Raw genomic sequence first — 22,165 nt, 5'->3', positions numbered from 1 at the left:
CTCGGCATTAGTAAACGAAAGCGCCATCATAAAGAAAATAACAAATTTAAATATGATCTTAAGAGTATGCCAATGATAACATCAATGACTAATACCTACTGCTAGTTGATCACAACATGGCTGAAAATGACAATCAGGACAAAAGAATCAATGTCAAGTTGTTATTAAGTAGGTCAAGTCATGACCTACTTAATAACAACAAATTCTTGTAATAAAAAGTCATAAAATTTGGAATCGCTACTACGAGAAAGCGACACATTCTACGAAAAATCACCAAGAGACAAAAAAGGTTCTAAATGAGAGGTAAAACCAAGTAATGTATCCGCTTGATTAAAACATTTAACTGTTAAATAAATAGGGGCCCCTATACTCATACTCCGGCCCTTATACCTATGTTATGCCAAAGCTGTAATTTGAATTTTTTTATTTTTGAATTAGTACGATCAAAAAATGTTGGTACACCAAATTTCATAATAATCCGTTAAAGGGTATTTCCAAAATAAATTATTTTATCCAAATAAGGCCCCATATTCAAAGAGCCTTCGAGCTGAAACGACAGACTTTTGGAAAAAAACAAAAAATGCGTATTTGTTAATTTCATTAGTAGAATCTATGGTTAAAATATTTGCGCTTTGATCTGGGACACCCTGTATATATGTATATATACAGGGTGGTCACTTTTACGACGCATTCTATGGGGATTTTCGAAACGGTTAAAGATACAAGGTTGGTTAAATGGAGAAAAAGTTTCGTATTTTTATGCTCTGCAAAAAGCTGAAAGCAAAATTGAAATATCTTATGTAATTACTAAGATATCAAAGAAATACCAAAAAAGTCGATTTTCTTTTTTTGTCTATAACTTATTTATTTTTCATACAATCATTTTGAAACTTGGGTGTTCTATATTTTCCGTCAGTGTCTTCAATATGGAAAGGTCAAAAATATCCTAGGCCTACTAGTTTACGTGAAAATAATACTAACTTTCGATTTTCTTATGGACGCCATATTGGATTTTCGCATTTTTGAAAAACACGAAAGATTTCCGTTTCGGCGAGGTGCAACACAAGGGTCTTCTGAACTATTTTACAATAAAAATTAAAATATTTAAATATTTAATGAAAAAATCAAGTAGCACTGAATTTGTCAAGGTCATAGTTGGTTACCAAGTTACTGACTGTCTTTGACACATAAGACAAGTAGCCAATAATACAACTTTTAAATAAGTAATAAAAAAAATTATCAAATGTATTTTCGAAAATCAATAACACAAACTTTAACATTAACTAACATTAATTAACAAAGAAATTAATACGAGGAGAGAAAATTATATAAAATGTTCAAAATGACCGCCACTATGAGTAATACATAATGCCGTTCGCTCATACTACATATTTGAAGTAGCTCTTCTGATAACAACTGGGTCAATGGTCCGAAAGAAATTTGTAATTGGGTTTCTAAGATAAGATAAGCGTTTTTTGAATGTCTTATGTACACTTTATACATGTCTATTTTCTCATCTTTGGAGAAATATCATCCCATTTTGATAAAAATTAAAATTTACTTAATTCACAGAAGAACAAAACTCACTTTTTTACTAAATTTCTTTTTAAATAAAATTATGTTGACATAGCAACCAATAATATTGGCTACTTGACTTATATGTCAAAGACAGTCAGTAACTTGGTAACCAACTATGACCTTGACAAATTCAGTGCTACTTGATTTTTTCATTAAATATTTAAATATTTTAATTTTTATTGTAAAATAGTTCAGAAGACCCTTGTGTTGCACTTCGCCGAAACGGAAATCTTTCGTGTTTTTCAAAAATGCGAAAATCCAATATGGCGTCCATAAAAAAATCGAAAGTTAGTATTATTTTCAAGTAAACTAGTAGGCCTAGGATATTTTTGACCTTTCCATATTGAAGACACTGACGGAAAATATAGAACACCCAAGTTTCAAAATGATTGTATGAAAAATAAATAAGTTATAGACAAAAAAAGAAAATCGACTTTTTTGGTATTTCTTTGATATCTTAGTAATTACATAAGATATTTCAATTTTGCTTTCAGCTTTTTGCAGAGCATAAAAATACGAAACTTTTTCTCCATTTAACCAACCTTGTATCTTTAACCGTTTCGAAAATCCCCATAGAATGCGTCGTAAAAGTGACCACCCTGTATATATATATATATTTTTTTTTTGACCAAGGACTATGTACTTAAGCGTTGACCCCCTCATTTTAGGACACCCTATATAATATATTATTATACATATTACGCATAAATGTAGGAATACCTATAACATACCTAAGTAGTAAAAACTAGAAATTCACTGCAAAATTTCTGATTTATAAAAAAATTGAACTTTAAGCAACTACATACATATTAGATAAGATTAGATAACAATTGACAAATAACTAATGCACAAAGAGTATTGGCAATGGCAATAAATAAAATCTGAAGATAATTTTTGAAATATTACTTTCAATTAGGCGTTTTGCTTTCAAAAAACGTAGTTCATGCATAAGTTTTTCAACTGACCGTAAATGAATCAGGACTGTACAACGAAAATGATGACGGTTGCCCAAAGATGAAACGTGTAATAAAAAAAATTGTATAATGTTCTATTTAAAATTATTTAAAGTCCCTTTGATACAGTTGCATCAGATTTTATGTATCCTGCTTCTTAACGCCAGGAAAAAATAAAATAAATGATCTAAGTCAGCTTTTTTATATAATTAAAAAAAATTAAAATCGTATCTTGTATTCTTGGTTGTCATTTCGTCGACTTGTACCTAAATCTTACAATTAATAATAATACTGGCCCTCCTTATAGGATACAGTGTATACAAGGGATTCAACTTTGAGATAACCTACTTCTAACTGTTGATGGAATAAACAACAAATGATGCGGACCACGAAAATCAGATAGGTTAAATTAAATACGTACCTCTATCTGGGCTACTTGCCCGCAATGTAGCATAGCTACCATGCCCTGAATCTTTATGTAGTGATAAACTTCCAGCTAGCTCTTGATCGCTCTCGTAATCCTCCGCATAATTACGTCGCTTACATTGCTGTAAGAACACTTCCCCTTTACAACCATAACACCACACACGTCGTGTAGTAAGGTTAATATGAATGGCATGTGATGGGTTATTCTAAAACCAAATATCATCATTACAGAGAATTTCAAACTTAGCATCTTATGTCTAGTGAAACTTTGTGAAGAAACGAAAAATAAAATTGAATATTTGATTATAGGGTCGAAAAGAAGAATCATAGAACTTTTTTTTTGTGTGGCGTTGCTTAGTGGCTCGTTATTTTCCGCAAAAGTTTTTTATTTCGGTATTTCCAATTAACTACCGATGTAGTAAAAAAAATACTTACAGCATTATGTTTGGTATTATCATCATTAGATTTTTCACCGCATCCAATATATCCACAATTTATTTTCAGACAAAGCCACAGATTAGGACCTCGGCAGTCACAGTCAGAGCATGTAAGTTCCTTTAAAAAAAAAAAAATTAATAATGATTTGATTCCAGGAGAAAATCTGGTATCAAACTGATTTCAAAACGTAGTATATTATACAACGAGCACGAAATGATCATTCTGTGCAAGTTGCATACAATACTTTTCCTACAACAATTTTTGAAAAATAAGAGATCTGTTGCAGTTAAAACTTCAACATTGAATATAGGGTAAGTAGAAATGTTGTAAAAAGTTTTGTCATAAAAATAATTGAACACTGGCATTTAAACATAAAAACTCTGCTTAATTTTGGCAAGAATCAACAAGTGCTGTTGCAGCCAATTGTGTGTTGTCAAGTTTAAACATGTTGTCCTTTGGTGTTAGTGTCCATTCTTCGATTTTTAAAAATACTTTACAAAATGTATTGTAAAAATTTAGTGACAAGTGTAAGACCTTTAGTTTTGGAAAATTTAAAGTTACTCGAAAATGAGAAAAAAATTAAGGTCCGAATTTAAAAAAATTAAGTTGAAGCGATTATCTGAAAAACGGAATGTCAAATCTTAGAAATAAAGTCACTGTTAGGCAGAGAATAAAACAGTGCCTTGTAAAAGCGTTATTAGTTTTCGAAAATCATGAGTAATAAAACCATAAAAAATGTGATTTTTTGAAATTCAAATTTGAGTAAATCAGGGCCACCTAATTTCGGGACACGTATTAACTATTAAAATATCATTCTACTACTAAAAAATGAGGGAAAACAATATATAAATGGGGAAAAAAATATATAAAATAAATTCCCAAATGCATCGTTTCCGAAATACAGGATGTCAGTTTTTTTTTTTTACATTGCCAAATTAAAAATTGCAATAACAGGTTGTACGAGCTACTTCAATAAAGGTGGAACTAAAAATTATAATACGTAAACATTATCATCATGTGACTCAGAATCAACAACAAATTGTAGTATGAGCAATCGATCATAAAATGCCCCGAAGTCCCGATTATAAAACCTGGAACATCTTGTGAAAATTTTAAACAATTATTAACATAACAAGTCACAGTAAAACAATAGGTCTATTGTCCCACAAATGATGTCACTCATTGAAATATTTACAAGTTTTATATAATTTTTCAAAACTTTAAAGTCCAATATCTATTTTCTTTTTACTTGGTACTTATCATACTATTACAATAAATCCTTGAACTGTAGTAGCAAACTGAACTCTTGGAATGCCTTGGTGATTTAGTAATGGGAGATTTTGAACTCCTGTCATCTATGATACTTTTGTATATCTTATTTTGCATTTTGGAGAACCTTGAAAATAGATCTTTCATATTTCGATGATTATTTAACCGGAAAGTGAAAGTTGAATATAAAAAAAATGTGAGGGTTCTAATACTACTTATCCGTCGGATACGAAACATAATTACTCTCATTTAGGCCACGAATATTTTTCTCTGGAAAAAAATGGCCATTTCACCAAAAAGTATAGCAACGGCTATTTTAAGGTTGGTCTATATTATCGGTCAGATCACGGTCTAATCTCAGTCAGTTCAATATTGTAATATTGATTTTGTGTTTCTAATTGTGCGTAATACTGTGTATGAAGAATACAAAATGAATGTTCGAAAATTCGACCGGACCGTGATCAGACCGAGACCTGACCAATAATGTGAACCGTCCATCATCTCTCTTGAATTTATACAACGAGAGTTCAATTAAAAATGACCTCTACCTTTGAAAATTTAAATGAACATGTAAGATTTAGTGAGTTCAAACTTCAAAGTTCCTCATTTCTACGAATGATACCAAGTACATGATGAAATAAATTCCGGATATACATTTTCAAGGCTAGCAAGAGGTAAGATTTTATTGAACACATAATATTTAATTACAAAATGATGGATCGTGTTCAGTTTATTCCTCTAATCACCTTTATTTAACTTGTTATACAGGGTATTCGGAAATAATGTCGAAATATTTTGGAGGGTGATTATAGAAATTAAAATAATAAAAAAAGTTCTTATAAACTCTCCCCAAAAATTGCTTCTTAAAAGGGTTAGAGCCCCTTAAAGGGGGAACTCTGAAGATGTTTTTTTCGTAGTATTTTGTAAATGGTTTACGCTAAAATTAGGAAATTTAATATACTTTAATAAATTAGAATGGGAAAATTTTTGTATATTAATAATTGCAAATTTTAGTCAGGGGTGTCATACACAGGGGGTCTCCTACATAAATATTCTTTTAACATTCTTGTTTGTGACATTTCCTAATTTTTTAAATCAAATTGTTGAATTGCAAATATTTTTAAATAGAAAAGGTCCTCTTATTTTATCTCGTTAGGATAGACCGTTTTCTCAAAAAAAAAGTCTTTATAAACCGATGCACGATTACATCGACATCGAAATGCATAGTAATAAACATAGTAGGCATCCTTGTAATAGAAATATATTTTTATGACTAATATTATTAAGGATTTATTACTTATTCACAACAAATGTTGAAAATAGCATTCGTTCATCTCAACGCATTCTCTAATTCGTTTCGAAAATATTTAGAAAAAACAAGTTTAAAATTTCCCCTTAAAAAGGTTCTAACCCTTTTAAGAAGCAATTTTTTGGGTGTTTATAAGAGCGTTTTTTTATTATTTTAATCTCTAGAATCACCTTGTAATATCTAGAAAAAATGTGAGTAAATGAAAAGTAAAATTTATAACACCTAAAGCTATGCAATGAAATAAAAAATGGGCTTTACTCGGTCTTCATATATTAAATGAATCCTGTTACCCTTGGAATTTATTTTTTCTTCTCTTGGATATATTCTGTACATCCAGTAGGTCAAATTATCCAAGGTTAACAACACCCACTTAATACATGTAATATTTCAATATTCATTACAAACTCACCTGCTTTAACGTTAATATTCTCGAAATATCATTAAAATCAGTCAAAGAATCAGCCCAATGAATACAAGGTCTGTCAACCATCATGCTGAAAAATGTAAATATGAAATTTTAGAAATTAATCATACACATAAATTCTTTATAAATACTAATTTTAAGATTTAAAATCTTTGCCACTAAGAGATCTGTCAAAGAAGTTGTTTCATCATATTCTATCTCAGCATACTTAATTTTTTAGTCTTTTGAATAAATAAGAATAGATATAATGTTATTAAACTCACAAGCAGTGCCCTAAAAATAATGGTGAGGAAACCAGGTAATAGAGACATGCTTGACACTTGTGTCAAGTGTGTCTCTGTTACAACAAGAGTTGTTATGTATGAGGATTTTTTTACTGAATTGTAATAATACAGGGTTGCTCATTTTCATTATGTAATGTAGTGCCAAACCATGACAAGTGAGAGATATAAAGGAGCATTTTTGGTCTATAACTGAATGCTTAATGCAGTAATCATGTTCACTTTTCTTTTTACTGATGGGTATTTGTTCTTAGATTAATACTACTCAACACCAGTACCTCTAGCACTCATGACTCGGTCTTTTATGTTGTGTCCTGAGCTCTTACCTAGTAAATGTAAGTATTGTCCACACCAACACATGCAAATAAATAACTATGAATATATTGACAGCTTCAAGGAAGAATAGCACAAATAGCAAATTTATATAAGAGACACAAAAAACTCCCTTAAATATTAATTTTAGTTTTTCAAAGTTTACTTCTTTGCAATATTGTTGATATTTGGTGGTTGACTTTCATTAAGTTTTATTTTTTACTTAATATTGTATTATAAACAAAAAACTACAGTTTTGTTGTTTATACAAAATCAACTTTATTGTATGGCATTTACATCATATAAGTGGGATTTGTTTTTGTGTGAAATTAATTTTATGCATAAAGAGTTAAATGGTCATTAACCAGAGTTGTGCGAAAACCAAAAATTTTTTAGACAATTTTTTAAAAATTACTTATGACAAATATAATATGTAGCAATAAGTATTCACAGCTCAAGATAAGCTCTTGTTATTGGGTGTTGAATTTTCAAATTAAATATCCTGGTGGCATTCTGATTCATCTGACTGAGCTTAGTAGCAACATCTGAGCTCATTGAGTCAAAATGCATAATAAAATAGATAGCTAAGACTAGTTTACAAACTGGCCGCTTGGCATTGGGAAATGAAGAGAAAAGACATAAGCAACATAAAAACTGAACAACTATTTTCCATAGGTCCTTTTCCTAGCTTCAAGGAGAGATATTAAACTACTTGGTTATACTGTGAAAATGTAGACTTTATTGTATTTATAATTAACATCAATGCTTTGTTTGCTAGAATCGATGTTAAAGCTCCTATTTAAACACCTTGCCTTGGTGTTTGTGTTAAATGAAATTATTAAAAATTATTTTGAACAAGTACCACAAGTCAATGTTTAGCTTAAATTCTAAAGTTTATCTTATAAACTGACAATATAATATTTTGATAAAGTAACATACAATGTAAAAAAGGAAGTGAAATTCTTATACTTTTCATGAAAGTATTCATGTAATACCTGCCAGAAAAGCTATTAGTGATGCTCCAATGTAAAGTTAATGAGCCAATGGCACTTATGTTAAATGATTTCACTACAAAATCATTTGACATAAATACAAAGTTGTTAGCATTTGTGCATACTTTAAACTGAAAACGAGGAGGAAATAAAATTTTGAACAATATTGCTTGCATAGTTCAGTCTAGAACTTAATTATCTATTTGTTACTCATTGAAATAAGTATGGCACTAGATAATGGCAGGGTAACTGTGGTGAACCTCCGGTTGCTCAGCTCTATACAAATCTGAACTAAATGTATGTTTTAAAAAGTACTTGCGATCCCTTCCAAAAAACCTTAATGAGTTTCATATTATTAGGAGTTGAATTATGAAATGAAGAGTGAAGATCACATTATTAGTAAAAGTCATATCTTTTTAAATTAAAGATGATTCAGCAGAGGTTAAGGGCTCATTAAACAAACTTATTATAAAGTATAATTTAAAAAAGAAATGGTGAAGCAAATGTGAAAACTCACTACTTACCAGCTATTTTAGATTAATTTAACATGAACATGCAGTTTATCTTGTTTTGGGAGTTCTAGAAACTAAGTAATAATGATCTGAACCAAAAGAAAAGCAGAAAATAAGCAACACGTCTAACCAAAAGTTTTGATTAAACATTCGTGTACACGCACATACTTTTTTGTAAGATTTGAATAAAACCAAAAGCAAAAAAAAATTAAAAATTCCACTAATAGTAAATTCACTAATTCCTACTATATGCAAAAAAAATCATATCACAATTCAGAATTCACTGAAGTGTCACTGTCATCGTTAGCCGCGAACATTTTCCAGAACTCCTTTCGTACGTGCTTCTGGTTACGGTTGACAGATAGCGAGTTCAGTCATCCGCGCCAGTGCGCACTTCGTGCGTTTATATGACCGACTTCTTCAATTGGCCTTCTCTTACTATGACGTTTGATACATGTTAGACAGACGCGGATAGCTTTCGCCGGGCACATTGCTACCCAGCTACGAGCGCCGAAATTGTTCATGTGTCACTCGAAACCAGAACCGCGCGCGCAAAGCGTTTACAATATAACCAGAACCGAAACCAAGCTTGACCAATTTGAACCCAAGTCCGGATCAGCCGTATATCATTGAAAACACTGACGTCACAAATGGAACCTGATTCTAATGCCAACATTTCGTTTTAGCCAGCCGCTCTGTTTATTTTTTTGTTCACTGGTCCTGAATCTTTAGAACCAGGTTCTATTTGTATGGTCATTCGAAATCGAAAACGCTTTAAAGTTTTATGGACAATGGCCGAGTATATGACTTATGAAATGGGACCATCATTTATTCTGTTTATTATTACTTTCACCATGGATGGACCACCCCTTTCCCTTTCATTTTGATTGTGCTTTGTACTGTTTTTTATTTGCATGTGTGATGTATGTTCGTTCGGTTTCTCGTTTTCTGTAAACTGTAACGCAAAATTCTTCTCTTCACCTTGGGTCTGTTGTATTAAACACAAAAGATATAAATTTGTTTTAGTGAATGGTCTGGTCTGAAAGTCTGAATAGCGAATGTTAACTTTTGAGCATTTTCCAGTTGCTTAGCAAAATGTTGCCACATTTATCACAACTTTCAACATTTAAAGTTATTTTGAGTGTCATACTGTTCATTGTGGTTGGTAGTTTATGTAAGTATGCAACATAGAGCTAAGGAATATACTTTCCGACAATATCATATGGCAACAGTATATCTACCTTTCATTGGGTTTATTTCATCATAATCATATACATCTTATTATTGGTAGTTCCTGTATATACAAATATGGATGCTGGTTGTAGTATTTAGGCCAATCTACTCTGTTACACATAAGAAATTACTTTGATGTCACATCAGCTTTCTTTTAACTTGTTATTTCAGATCAAAAATCAGGCTATTTTTGAATCATGCTTCCATATGCTTTACACCACATTCAATACAAAATCATGTTTTTCTCGACTCTTCTAGTTTTCTTGTTGTTCTTGAACAATTCTAAAGGTAATCAACATCAAGAAAGAATTCTTGTTTTAAAGATTTTATGTTAAAAAATCTAATGAGGTCAAATCAGGTGAGCTAGGGGGCTATAATTGCTCTATGTTGCGTCCCATTTCTCTACCCCAGAATACTTGTAAAAGGTGTTCTTTAACCTATCTTCTATTAGGTATATGTACTCTGTCACACTGATGCCACAAAGATGTTTCAGGGGCAGAGGCATATTATTGAGAACTTTAACAAATTAGCAAACATATATACCCTTGTTACAGGCTAATTCATGCCATAATTAATTCTATGAAATTACACAATGAAAACTTCACACTTTCTAGCTGGTCTTTGGTGAACATGTAAATAAACTAGCTTAAGTAACTGAAACAATGAAGGTAATGCTGGAAAATCAGTTGCTTAGAGACCATAGTAGATCACACTTACTAACGAGGAATAAGGAATTCCAAGTCTATGGTTTATAATTCTTAAGAATTGTCTTTGAATTATTTCAAGAGTCATAACATGAAGACAACAATTGGACCACCAAAAAGAAAGCATATATTCAGTAAGATATTTCATATATCTAGGAATCACAATGGGTCTTGAGACATATTTTGTTATAGCAGTCATTCAAGATACAGTTCACAAAGCTCAACATTTTCATTGGTGTATTCCTTGCAAAATCCATGAGCTGTTAAAAAAAATGTCAAGAAATAAGGGTGCAAGATGCGAACTCTGAGGGATTCCAAATGCCACAAGAATCTCACATGATTCAATACCATCGATTTCTACAATGCGCTTTTTTCACTCAAGTAAATGCCAAACTAAGATACCAAACAATCATTCAGTCTTATGGTATTAAACTAGTAGCAAAATATGCGAAGTGGTGGATTGCTCTGTTGAGAAACAATGCTATTTGTTCGACAAAACTCTTCACACCCAATTTTAACCTGTTATTGAAAAGAGATTTCAATATTTTAGACTCAACACTTTTAGAACTTGGTCTATAGTTCTTCACTAAGGATCTGCCTTGACTCTTTTGTCTGGGAATTACATTAAATTTTTTCCCAATTTTAGAAAAATTTCCTAAGAGACAAGGATCTATTAAATAGTAAAGCAAGACCATGACACACCAGAAATTAATAACCTCGATAAAATGGAACGGGAAGACCATCTGGCTCCGCGACTAGTGACTCATTTAGACCAAGGAAACTTTCTGCATGAAATAGACTCTTCTCCCCTTCGCCGTCACTAACAATAATGTTTATCACGTCGAACAGGATAATTCCGGGACATACTAAGCTTACCATCAAACATTCTATTATGCAATCAGATCTTATTATGCAATAATATATTATGATCCTGTCAAAGAATTGAATTGAAGCTTTGTTCAAAGGCCTCTAACGTTCTGGTATAAACATTCAATATCGACATTCCCCTCCCCTGAATCCCTAAAAACCTTCCATTTTGACCATCATTATCATAACTGGGCAACCCCTGAGTATGGCTTGGTCCTCCATCGCAAATAACGTGTCGCGTCGCAGGGTTTCTCATTTCTTGATGTGTATTGGCTTAATGCCGATTTTAAATGAGACTTTATTCAAATGTTTGTTATCAAACTTATGATAAAAGAGGACGTCATCTCCCCTCGCTAGAAGATACTACTTAACATTACCAGTACCAATTTCTCTTATAGTATCAGCAGCTCATGTGAAACCATTAAAATTTAACTGACAAGCTCTATTTATATTGAGCTCAAACAAAGGGTCTGAGCATTCATTAAGGAATCCCCCAGCAGCATACATGTCCGGGGCCTGGACACGATCAGATTTGTAGCTCGGCCCACCTGCGTCTGTTTAAACCTCAGTAGCTCAACCCCAGTGCTACTGCCAGGGATATTGATTTAACCTTTGACTTGATACTGTACAGAACCTAGGAGTAGCTTGCTTCAACTACAGCCACAGGTTTTTTTACTGCTTCCAGTTTGTATTAGAAATTATCGTCTTGAAATTGTAATGCTTGATCGTTCTGAGCACTTAGCCGACATCCAAATATCCTATCGCTAAGATCTTTGCAGAAACTCAGAAGTCATAGCGTCATGAATTAGTTTAAGTTTTTCAATTCACTGGTTCATGGTATCTGATGATGCCGCTATCAGATGACATATCTACGCCTGACAAAAATCACGCGCCACCACATCCTCAATATTTGAGTTATTTTGGTTTATAATTTTTGGACTGTTCTGAACTTTGCTCAGTTCTTTCCTGTTGTTATTTAATTAAATCACCAAACGTCTATTTTGTTGAAGTTCCGGCTCTAAGTTTGTATTGAGATAATCCTAGACCTAAAATTGCAGTCCACTTAGTAGTAGTTGAATGTTTTTGTTTCTCCTTTAGACAATTTTTCCGGATAGGAGCTGATCTTCCCTTTAGCGCTACACCCTGCTGCTCAGATGTAGAAAGGGTTGAACAATGTTTTCACAAGCAATTTTTGCATTAATTACATTTTGCATGACGCTATTAATCAACCTCGCCACCGTAGCAATATTTGCACTGGACGATTAGGTCAAATAGATTTAGCCTAAGATTGTGCTAAAACTCTGTTTGGTGTGTATTCGATTTTTTCTTTCCGATTCCTTCCTTCCATTTGTGATTTCGATCCTACTTGTTACATTCAAAGGTTGCCACATCTCATTCGCTGTTGAAGTCATCAGGAAGGACTTGCTCTTCGCCCTCACTAAACTTGCCCTGCTCTTCTCCATTATTGGCAATTTACACATAAGCTCCAGAGGTTTTTAGGTTTTGAGGCATTGAAGTGCGTTTTTTTTAACTGAACATAGGCATGATAGCCTGGTATGTTCAGAGATAAAAAATCTGAATGTTTGCTGTTAGCGCTTTTAGTCTGATAAGCTGTAATACAATACTACTGCGTTTTACTTACCACTAATTATGTCGTTTCTCTGTGCATTAGGTGGAGACATTACCTACTCCGGTGCAGGCAACTCATGGAAAACAAATTCTTACAATTCTAGAAATGTTGAACAAAAGGAACCCTTGCAGAATAGAAGTACTACTACACCCTGGCCTGTATTAGGACAAAGAGGCCGACATAATAATAGACCAACAACTTCAACGCAGCCTCCAAGAAAATGGATTCAGCAGAATAACATCTGGATACGAAACGAACAGGCTGGGTCTGCGCTGACCGGAGAAAAGACTGAACATAGCTTAAATAGCCAGAATTTAAAAAATCATACCCAACATAATAAACCCCAAGAGAACAACAAACCTAGTCTGAATGGTAACGTACCCACGTGAAAATAGGGTATTCCCCACTTAATGGGTCAAATATCATTCAATATTGCGATTTGGCTCAATTTGTCTTACATACATTTGAAATATTCGATATACAGGGTGTTAGAGTTTCATTTATTTTATTCAATTTTACCAATAGTTTTTGTGATATTTAATTCGATGAAGATGTTCATTTAGGTTTACTCCACTAGAAAGATCATTGATTATTAGGATCTACAGGATGACACTTTTCAAGGATCAGATCCTGTTTTACCCTCCTTAAACCTTTTGTGGGGCGCCACTGACCAATTTAAGATTAATTTTCTCATTTAAGAAAAATAAATCACTTTCTATAACAGTAGATTGGCCTTATTCTCGACATTTTACTGAAATGAGATGTTTAAAGTTTACAATTCTGTACTTTACAAAATTGCCAAAAATAAACTTACTTAAATTCTACAATAGTCATTTACTTAAATAAAAATAAATTATTCCTGTTTGCAGTGAACGTCAATGAGCAACAAGAAAATTCAGATAAAGTTGAATCATCCGACTCAACGGTTACAGATGATGAACTGAGAAAGTTTTCTGAATCTTTGCTGACAAAAGATTCCAACAACTTGATGAAATACGTGACTTTAAATTTGCAAGGAACTACCACTTCTAGGTCACCGCAGGACGAGGCACCTTTGCCGTAAGTTATAGGATATACAAGGTGACACTTTTTTTTTTGTATCGTATCTTAAAGCACTCGAAAAATGCTCGATGATACCCTACAAAGCTACATTTGATCAAGTAGTTTTGTGTTGATTAAGCAAAATCTAATTGAAATATAATACTATTTAATTTATTCATTGTGAATTTAATAAATGTTGAAAATGATTTCCACTATTTTGGGGACAATAATAGAGCCCATCTTCAAACGCTTGACGTATATTTGTAAATATTTCTCAAGAAATAGCTCGGTATTTTTTTTTATTAGAGGATTAAAGAATCTGCGACCAGATATGTGGGATTGACACAAAGCGGTTTTGTTTGCCCACATAATGTGTGTAGGGTTGGTTTTCGTCCAGGATCGCCGACCGGCTAAACTTTCTTTCTCTTCATCCTTAATCTCCCCTGGATCAGTACGAAGCATTACTTTGGAGAGATTAAAATTCTCCCGTTTCACTTTTCAGTATACAAGCACATTTTCCTTTTCATTCCCCTTCTGTTTCTCCCTCATTATATCCTCCAGCATCTTTATCATAGCATTGCTCTCCCTTTCTCCCCTTAAGAGTAACGATGAAACATTTTTGACGTTCACTGCAACTCTGCATTCCATGTCTGATCTGCTCCCAACCTTCCCAAGTCTCTGGCATAAGAAAATAGTATACTCCTAATCATCCTCCGACACGCTACCAGCATTCGTTAGAATCTACCTTCCCTATATTATGCAGATAAGAGCAGCACACTCCGTGCCTTGTAATAGTAAAAAGTAGTTGAGCTCTCCCCACTTCTTATCATGCCATTCCTTCACATCCTTTATAAACGTTTTGGTCCACCCGTTATATGAATTCCACGTTTTCTATCATTTCTCAAAAAACTGTCTCCGCACTTCGATCTTGTCTTTCAGGTCTTTTTCAAAGATGTTATATCGTTTCCTGACCTGCAAAGCCATCGGAGGGATTCCGGCGACAATCTGGATGGCCTTGTTTGGTACAATATAGTATGCGCCACATGTCTTGAAGGCTAGCTTTTTTGCGATGGTGTTTAAGATGTGTTCGTATTTTTTGCATCTCAGAGCTTCCCTCCACTATGCATTTTAGCCTCCTTTTCTTTTCACCGCACCACCTAGCCTATAAAGCCATGATAGGTATTACTAGTTTAAGTCGGAACATAGGAATTGTACAAGTGGGAGAATGACGGTATAAGTTGTAAAATGCCTCCGACAAAGACCAACAAAGTAGCGGTTGGAGTGGGCGGAGTCAGTCTTTTTTTTTTTTTCGAGAAAAATCTAAAGACACCCTGTCTGATGTTCTGGCAACCGGGTAGTGTGGGATTCACTTCTTTCGGAGCGCCTACCCACTAAAAACCTCGTTTCGTTTTGTATCCTTCGCAGATCCGGAACTGTCCCAGGGGGATAAGACGTAGGTATCGGCGAAGGCTTCGGTGTTTTTTGTTTTTTTTTCTTTATATAGCTCTCAGCAAGTAATACTTAGAAATTTATTAAAAAAAAAAACACTTTTTTTTTAAATTTCAAATTTAGTTAATTGAGTCGGATTGGATTTTATAGGAGGTTATCAGAAACTTAAAGAAACTTGCAGATACATTTTTTCGCTCCTCTGGATTATATGATTTGACGCTCCATCTGTTCCTTTGTTTTTATCATATCTATAATTGCATTGCTACAGCGGTTCCAAGTGTCTTTACTTGACAATATATTTTCTATGAGATTTCCCGGTGTTAGGACGTTCACGCATGCACGGAGTTCGTTTCTTTGAACGTTGAAGTCAGGACACTGGAAAATGCAGTGTTCCGCATTGTCTTCAACTCCGCAGGTTCTGCACTCCAGTTCCGTCTTCCCAATACGGTGCGTGAAAGCTCTAAAGCTTCCGTGCCCACTCAGCGCCTGAGTTAGATAGTAGGGCGGAGTCAGTCTAAATCCAGTTGCTAGATCTCTCACTATTACAGAATTTTTACTAATATAAGTTCTAGTGACGGATTAAATTAGTTTCGAATATTTACTTATTTATAAATTATTGTACGTTTTCCCATTTTAGCATAACTTAGGTACGTCATTGATGAATATCATGATCTGAATTCGCTGATATTTGTTTATTATGTTTTGATGAGTCCAAGATTGAGCCGGCGACATTGGCTGCAGTCTCGAGGTCAATTCATAAACGGTACAGAACGAGTAATTTAACGTTCAAAACGATATCAAAAAATATGTATACTGCCCAGTGCAAGTAAAGTATGTAAGAAATTTCGACTTTAATGCAGAAAGTTGTTGTTTTCGTTTTTTTTTTCATTTATAAATATTACTGCATTTTGCTCTGATATTTTTAAAAATTTTCATCGCCATGAAGGCAATGAAATCGGTATTAATTTAAACATTGAAGTAGAGACGTCGGTTGGAATAACTCCGCCCACTTCAACCGCTAGTCTTTCAATACACTTCGTTGGTCTTTGTCGAAGGCATATTAAAACTTATACGGTCTTTCCACAGTTGCACAATTCCTATATTCCGACTTGAACTGGTAATATTTGTCTTCATTAGTTCTTAAGGTTTAATGTATAAATTGTAAATTAGTAAATAAACATGTTTTGAACTTGAATTGAGCTGAGGTTCGAAACTAGACGAAAGTACATAGATCAAATTTTTTGTAGTTTACTCAAAATTGATGATCAAGCATTCCAAATATCATCTGTAGGGACGTTGGTTCTCCTTTACAATAATTACTTCTTGGAGGCAGAACAGAATGAAGTTTATACTGGTCAAGAACGCATAGAAGAGAATAATTTCTTAGATTCAATGTTAGGAACTCCTGTTATGCAGTACACTAGAAACTTTTTAATACAGAAAGGTAGGTACCATATTATCATTGATTTGTTTATACTCTGTGTCCAATATAGGGTGTTCCTTATTGCCGTGCTAATATCTGAGGATATAATTTCTCAAGCTATTTTATGATGAAAAGTTCATATGGACATAACTCCGCTACTGCATTTTCTCTAGCTACAAGGTGTTACTTAAATTTTTTTCTTTATAGCTGCTATAGCTCTTAGAATTTTTTAGATATTTGGTTCAAATTTGAATTGTTGGAATTCAGGTAACATTTTAAAGCCACGATCACTAGGAAGAATTAGTTGGTCACACAGGGTGATATTTTTCATGGGCCATGCTCATTGCAACTGCCTCAAACTATTTTGCAATACACACTCTCTCTCTCTCTCTCTCTCTCTCTCTCTCTCTCTCTCTCTCTCTCTCTCTCTCTCTCTCTCTCTCTCTCTCTCTCTCTCTCTCTCTCTCTCTCTCTCTCTCTCTCTCTCTCTCTCTCTCTCTCTCTCTCTCTCTCTCTCTCTCTCTCTCTCTCTCTCTCTCTCTCTCTCTCTCTCTCTCTCTCTCTCTCTCTCTCTCTCTCTCCTTATTTCAGGAAATTTGAACACATTGTTCAATTTTGAAAAGAGTTTTGTCTCTCGTATTTTATTTATTTGGGCAGTACTTGTGCAGATCATAACTTGACCAGCAATATATTGGGATCAACTCTGTGGACTATAGAAAACTATCATTAAGCTTTGAAAATCTTGTCACTAATGCGAATGAAACAATAGAAAATTTAAGATTTTGATACTCTGTATTTCGCTAACAGAGTATTCGCCAACACCCACATATAACAATTTTTGAATATTCTAACTCTTAGTGGCGCATAAATCTGAAATGTAATATTTCCCAAATGGCTCAATTTTTTTTAATGTTAAGGGTCTATTAAGGTTAATTGTTATAATTGGCCAAATAGAAAGTTACATATGCCCTTTTTACTCAAATAATATACAGGGTATTTGAAAAAATAGACGGTTAAAATGATATATGTCCGGAGCACATAGGCACCTAATTAAATATTAGAATGATTTTGCATATGTAGTTTAAAATTTGATCCATTACTGCTCTAATGATTGAAAAATGATGATAAACGTTCTGCTTGTAACTATAAGTATTTTTTATTATTATAAAATATAAAAAATATTTAGTAGGTTTTGAGTTCATTCAATTTAATGTGAAGATTGAAGAAAAAATTAGCTTTTTAAAATTCTCAATAAATTCATATAATATTTGAATCGTTTGAAAATTTGTTCAGTTAAAAACAAAAGATCGTTCTATTAGAGTATACATTTTTAATTTTCAAGAAATTTTATACAGACTGAAAAAAATATCTAAAATTCACATTCCAAGTGTCTCAAACTCGATTTTTTTTTTACAGGACACCTTGTATTATTCTTTTGAAAATACAATTTTCTAGTAAACTAACAATTTAAGAGAAAAATGTTTCAAGTAAAATTTAATTCATGTGAGAGGGTGCCTTTGTTGAGCGGAAAATATATATTTTTTAATGTTTTTAAAGGTTATTTTAAGGTTACGTCAAACTTTTTAAATGGTACCTATATAACTTTTGAGAAAAATGGATTCACTATAAAAAACTGAAACTCATTTGTAGGAAACATTTTTTGTTTGACGCTTATTTTCAGAATAAAACAGTTTTTCTATGAAAATAGTAAAAAATCCCCATAAAAAACATCATCACTAAAAACAGTAAACAACACTCAGTGTAAATTTAGATATTGTGTACTTTTCGATTAGTTTGAATTTAATAATGTGCTTATCAAAATGCCGAAGTTTTTAATGCAGGAAAAAATAGAAATGATCCTGTATGTATATATGTAGCTCACCCGATGCATCCGCCTGATCACAACTGACTGAAACTTAAATTTCAGGAAAACTTGGAAAGGATCCCAAGGAATTCAGAGACTTATTGAGGCAGATATGGTTTTTTATGTACTCTCGTGGCAAAGGTAGGATTGGGTCCAGTGGGTTTGAACATGTATTCTTGTCAGAAATAAAAAACAACATGGTATCAGGATTACACAACTGGGTGTACTTTAATGCAGAGGAATCTCGAGGAAAAGCAAATTACTTGGGATATATGAAAAAGATAGACTTGGGAGAGGTAAGCGTCCACAGAAGTTTACTGTTAATTTACTGTTAAATAATAAATATTTATATTTCACCATATAAATTTTAATTTGAGACATTAGAGGAAAAGTTAAGTTTATTTATAAACAACTACGTAGTAAGGTTCAGAAGCTTCTGTCTTAATATACTTTCAAAGGTGGTAGAACGATTAAAAAATTTTTTAAAATATAATATGCTTCTATCTCAATGCACTTTTCAGAACAACTAATTAACATTTCTAAGCCTTTAAAAAATAATCAGAAGTGTTTGTGTTACTATATTTTAAAACTGTTGACTTGACTTCTTCATCATTGGAAAATTTCCTATTACGCATGTTAGATTTTAATTTTGAGAAAAAAAAACACTGGAGGCCAGGTAAGAACTGCAGGGTGAATGGTCCAGTTCTTGGAAGCTGCATTCGAGCACTGCAGGTTTTGCGTTCACAACCGTGTGATCTAAAGTATTGTCATGCAATAGTCACATACCTCGACTGAACTTTCCACGACGCTTTTCTTTGCTTGTATCTCGTAATTTTTGTAAAATTGAGGCATAATATATCTCGTTAATCATGGTATTTCTCTCTTTGAAATTAATTAAAAGAATTTTCTTAGAATCCCAAAAAACCGCAGCCATTACCTTTTTAGGGGCTACGAGATTCTGATTTTTTTAGGCCGTGGTGCACTGAAACGCCGCCATTTCATTGATTCCCTTTTAGGCAGGGAGTCATAATAAAGGAACATAATTTTATAACCAGTAACAATTGTTTTCAAAAACTCGTCCGGATTTTTTTTACAAATTTCTAAAAATTGTTTACAGCTTTATGTACGTTGCTGCATTTGAATTGTCGAAAGAAGTTTGAGTACCCATCTTGTACTAACTACGTTTATGTGAAGATGTTCATGTAGGACTCTCAGAATTGTGGTTTTAGAAAGCTCTAATTTTGCTAAAATCTCTTTTGCTTTCAAACATCTGTCTAAAATGACTTCCCCTTCTACAGCCACTGTTGATTTCGATGTCAATACTTCAACAGGGTGTCCTGGCTGCAGATTATCTTCGATATTTTCACGGCCCATGCGAAATTGCCGAGCCCAGTCTTTCACGGTGGATTAGGATGGGAACAAAATACCATATATAACGTCCATTCGTTCTTTTGTTTCTTTTGGCGATTTTCTTTCTAGAGCTAAAAACTTTATGACTACACGATATCCCATTTTCAACATTTGTAAAGTTTAATCAGCACTTGGACTTCAAGAATTTTTAACTAAATAACTACTTCCTTGATTTGGCTGATTTTAACTCTTCGGGGAGGTAAAGGATTAAAGTATACAAGTAAAGTTTTGTTACTTCCTAGAAAAACCAAAAATGTATCAGGACGAAAACTTTTGGACCTTACTACATATGTAAAAATACTATTTATTATGTTTTGCTTAGATAGAAAGTATTCAATTTCATTTTGTTGCTTTCCATCCAGAAATATAGCCAGAAAAAGGCTTTTCACCATATTCAGCCATACAAGTTGTAACAATACAAGTATCTGTAGAATTATGGTCCGCATATACTGAGATTTATTTAAATAAGTCCATGTTTTTGCGTTGTGCTCCTAAGGTTTGCTATATTTTGCTCTTGATAGAAAAGAAACAATTTCCATCTAAATGTATAATATATTATTTCTTGTTCGAAGTGTTATCAAACCAGGTTCTTGAATCTGGGAGCTAAACATTCCTGATGACTGTTGTAAAAACGACCTTTTTAACAATTACTACATAAGGTTTCTTTTATTTTTTAGAAAGGAGTTATTTTAAAATACCACTTCACCTTCCACGATATTGACAAGCCTGTGGGATCTATGTTTATTGGTACTAGTCCTGAATTGGAAATGGCTCTATATACCACCTGCTTCGTTTTAAGAGCAGATCAAATTTGCCCATTAAAAATGAATGGAAATCGGTTTATTATCAGAACATATTCATTTAAATACCGGGGAAAACAAATGATAGGAAGCGCATTCCCGGAAATTTAATGTTTTCGGATTTATATGAAATCATTGAAGTTCCCTCATGATCTAAAACTACATCTAATTTTGTATAAGTAATATAATTTAAAAAATATAAGTTATTAGTTTTATAATTTATACAGGTAAAGCCAATTCAAGTGAAAACATAAGAATTGTATAAGTGAGAGAGGAACTGCATAAGGTTTAGTATGTCTGCGACGAAGGCTAACTACGTGAGTTGAGACCGTAACGGTGGAAGTGGGCGTAGTCGGTCCGGCCGGCGTCTTCACTTCGATATTTTGATTAGTATTGATTTGACTGTTTTCGCGGCTGTGGACATTTTAAAAATTATAGAAACAAAAAGTAGCAATGTAGATAAATGGAAAAAAACGAAAACCTAATAACTCCGAGCGTTAAAATTGAAATTCCTCACGTGCTTAACTTGCACCGATGAATTTATTTTATTTTTTTATATAATTTTATTTTATGTTGTTTATCAACGAACAATGAACCTAGTACCTTATTAAAAAGCCACTATTCATTGAAGAAAAAATTCAAATTGTTAAGTGGTATTATTCTGGAATTACTATACGGGAGATTGTTGGCAGGTTTGCGTTTTCATTTGAAAATCGACCAATTCCGGTAATAAACACAATTGACAAAATTATTCGTAATTTTGACAATTATGTATATTTGCAGCATTATAAGTGTATGAACGTAGTACAGAGTTTTTGGGAATTCCGAAGGTTCACAATAAAACATGCCGAAAGGTTTATTCTAAACCCGAGGTATCATCTTAAAGTGGTATGTAACAGTTGTTGGCAGTACGGTTTACTGTAGGTGAAATAAAAACCACATCGCCGGGATTTCTCAAGAAGTCATACATCTATGCAATGCTGAACTCAAAGGATCAGAGTTTAGAGACATCATCTGATGGTTTCAAAAGGTAAAAAACTAGAGGCCGACAAAGGCCCAATTCCCAAAGTGCAAAGATTCTCAAATCTCACTAATTGTAGCTTTGTGTTCGCTAAGACAGTAGAAGGGGGATTGGGAGTGGAGAATTGAGGTTTCCACTCGGTTGTCAAGTCAGTTTATTATTGAAATCATCAGCAACTAGGTAATCTTGTAGAAAGGAACTTAGATTAAGTATATTTGTAAAATACATA

At 33.1% G+C, this 22,165-nt stretch overlaps 2 protein-coding genes across 3 annotated transcripts in view; one reads left to right on the top strand and one right to left on the bottom strand.

Annotated features, from left to right (window-relative positions):
* The window catches only part of Usp20-33 (Ubiquitin specific protease 20/33), a 36,591-nt gene extending 27,747 nt beyond the window's left edge, over positions 1 to 8,844 (bottom strand). Inside the window, exons 1-4 of the mRNA XM_066403415.1 lie at positions 8,507 to 8,844; positions 6,383 to 6,467; positions 3,393 to 3,512; positions 2,953 to 3,163 (exon numbers count right to left, since the gene is read on the bottom strand). Of these exons, the coding sequence (XP_066259512.1) occupies positions 2,953 to 3,163; positions 3,393 to 3,512; positions 6,383 to 6,466 (415 nt within the window). The 5' untranslated portion in view covers position 6,467; positions 8,507 to 8,844. The remainder of the gene's footprint in view (positions 1 to 2,952; positions 3,164 to 3,392; positions 3,513 to 6,382; positions 6,468 to 8,506) is intronic.
* A 525-nt stretch (positions 8,845 to 9,369) lies between these two features.
* Positions 9,370 to 21,189, top strand: LOC136417644 (endoribonuclease CG2145-like). 2 transcript variants are annotated; one of them, XM_066403424.1, is made up of 6 exons: positions 9,370 to 9,668; positions 12,971 to 13,300; positions 13,798 to 13,987; positions 16,666 to 16,862; positions 18,769 to 19,001; positions 20,793 to 21,189. In XM_066403424.1, exons 1-6 carry the CDS (start codon positions 9,590 to 9,592, stop codon positions 21,024 to 21,026), a joined length of 1,263 nt encoding a protein of 420 aa, XP_066259521.1. In that variant the 5' UTR covers positions 9,370 to 9,589; the 3' UTR covers positions 21,027 to 21,189. The 2 variants fall into 2 exon arrangements, with proteins under 2 accessions (XP_066259521.1, XP_066259522.1); XM_066403425.1 differs by lacking the exon at positions 9,370 to 9,668 and adding an exon at positions 12,863 to 12,911 and having other exon boundaries at positions 20,793 to 21,187.
* The last annotated feature ends 976 nt before the right edge of the window (positions 21,190 to 22,165 follow it).

The sequence above is a fragment of the Euwallacea similis genome, chromosome 29, assembly GCF_039881205.1.
Source record: "Euwallacea similis isolate ESF13 chromosome 29, ESF131.1, whole genome shotgun sequence".
In the NCBI taxonomy this organism is placed as follows: domain Eukaryota; kingdom Metazoa; phylum Arthropoda; class Insecta; order Coleoptera; family Curculionidae; genus Euwallacea; species Euwallacea similis.
The sequence above is the reverse complement of the archived record's forward strand: the minus strand, read 5'-3'. Positions and strand labels throughout refer to the sequence as shown.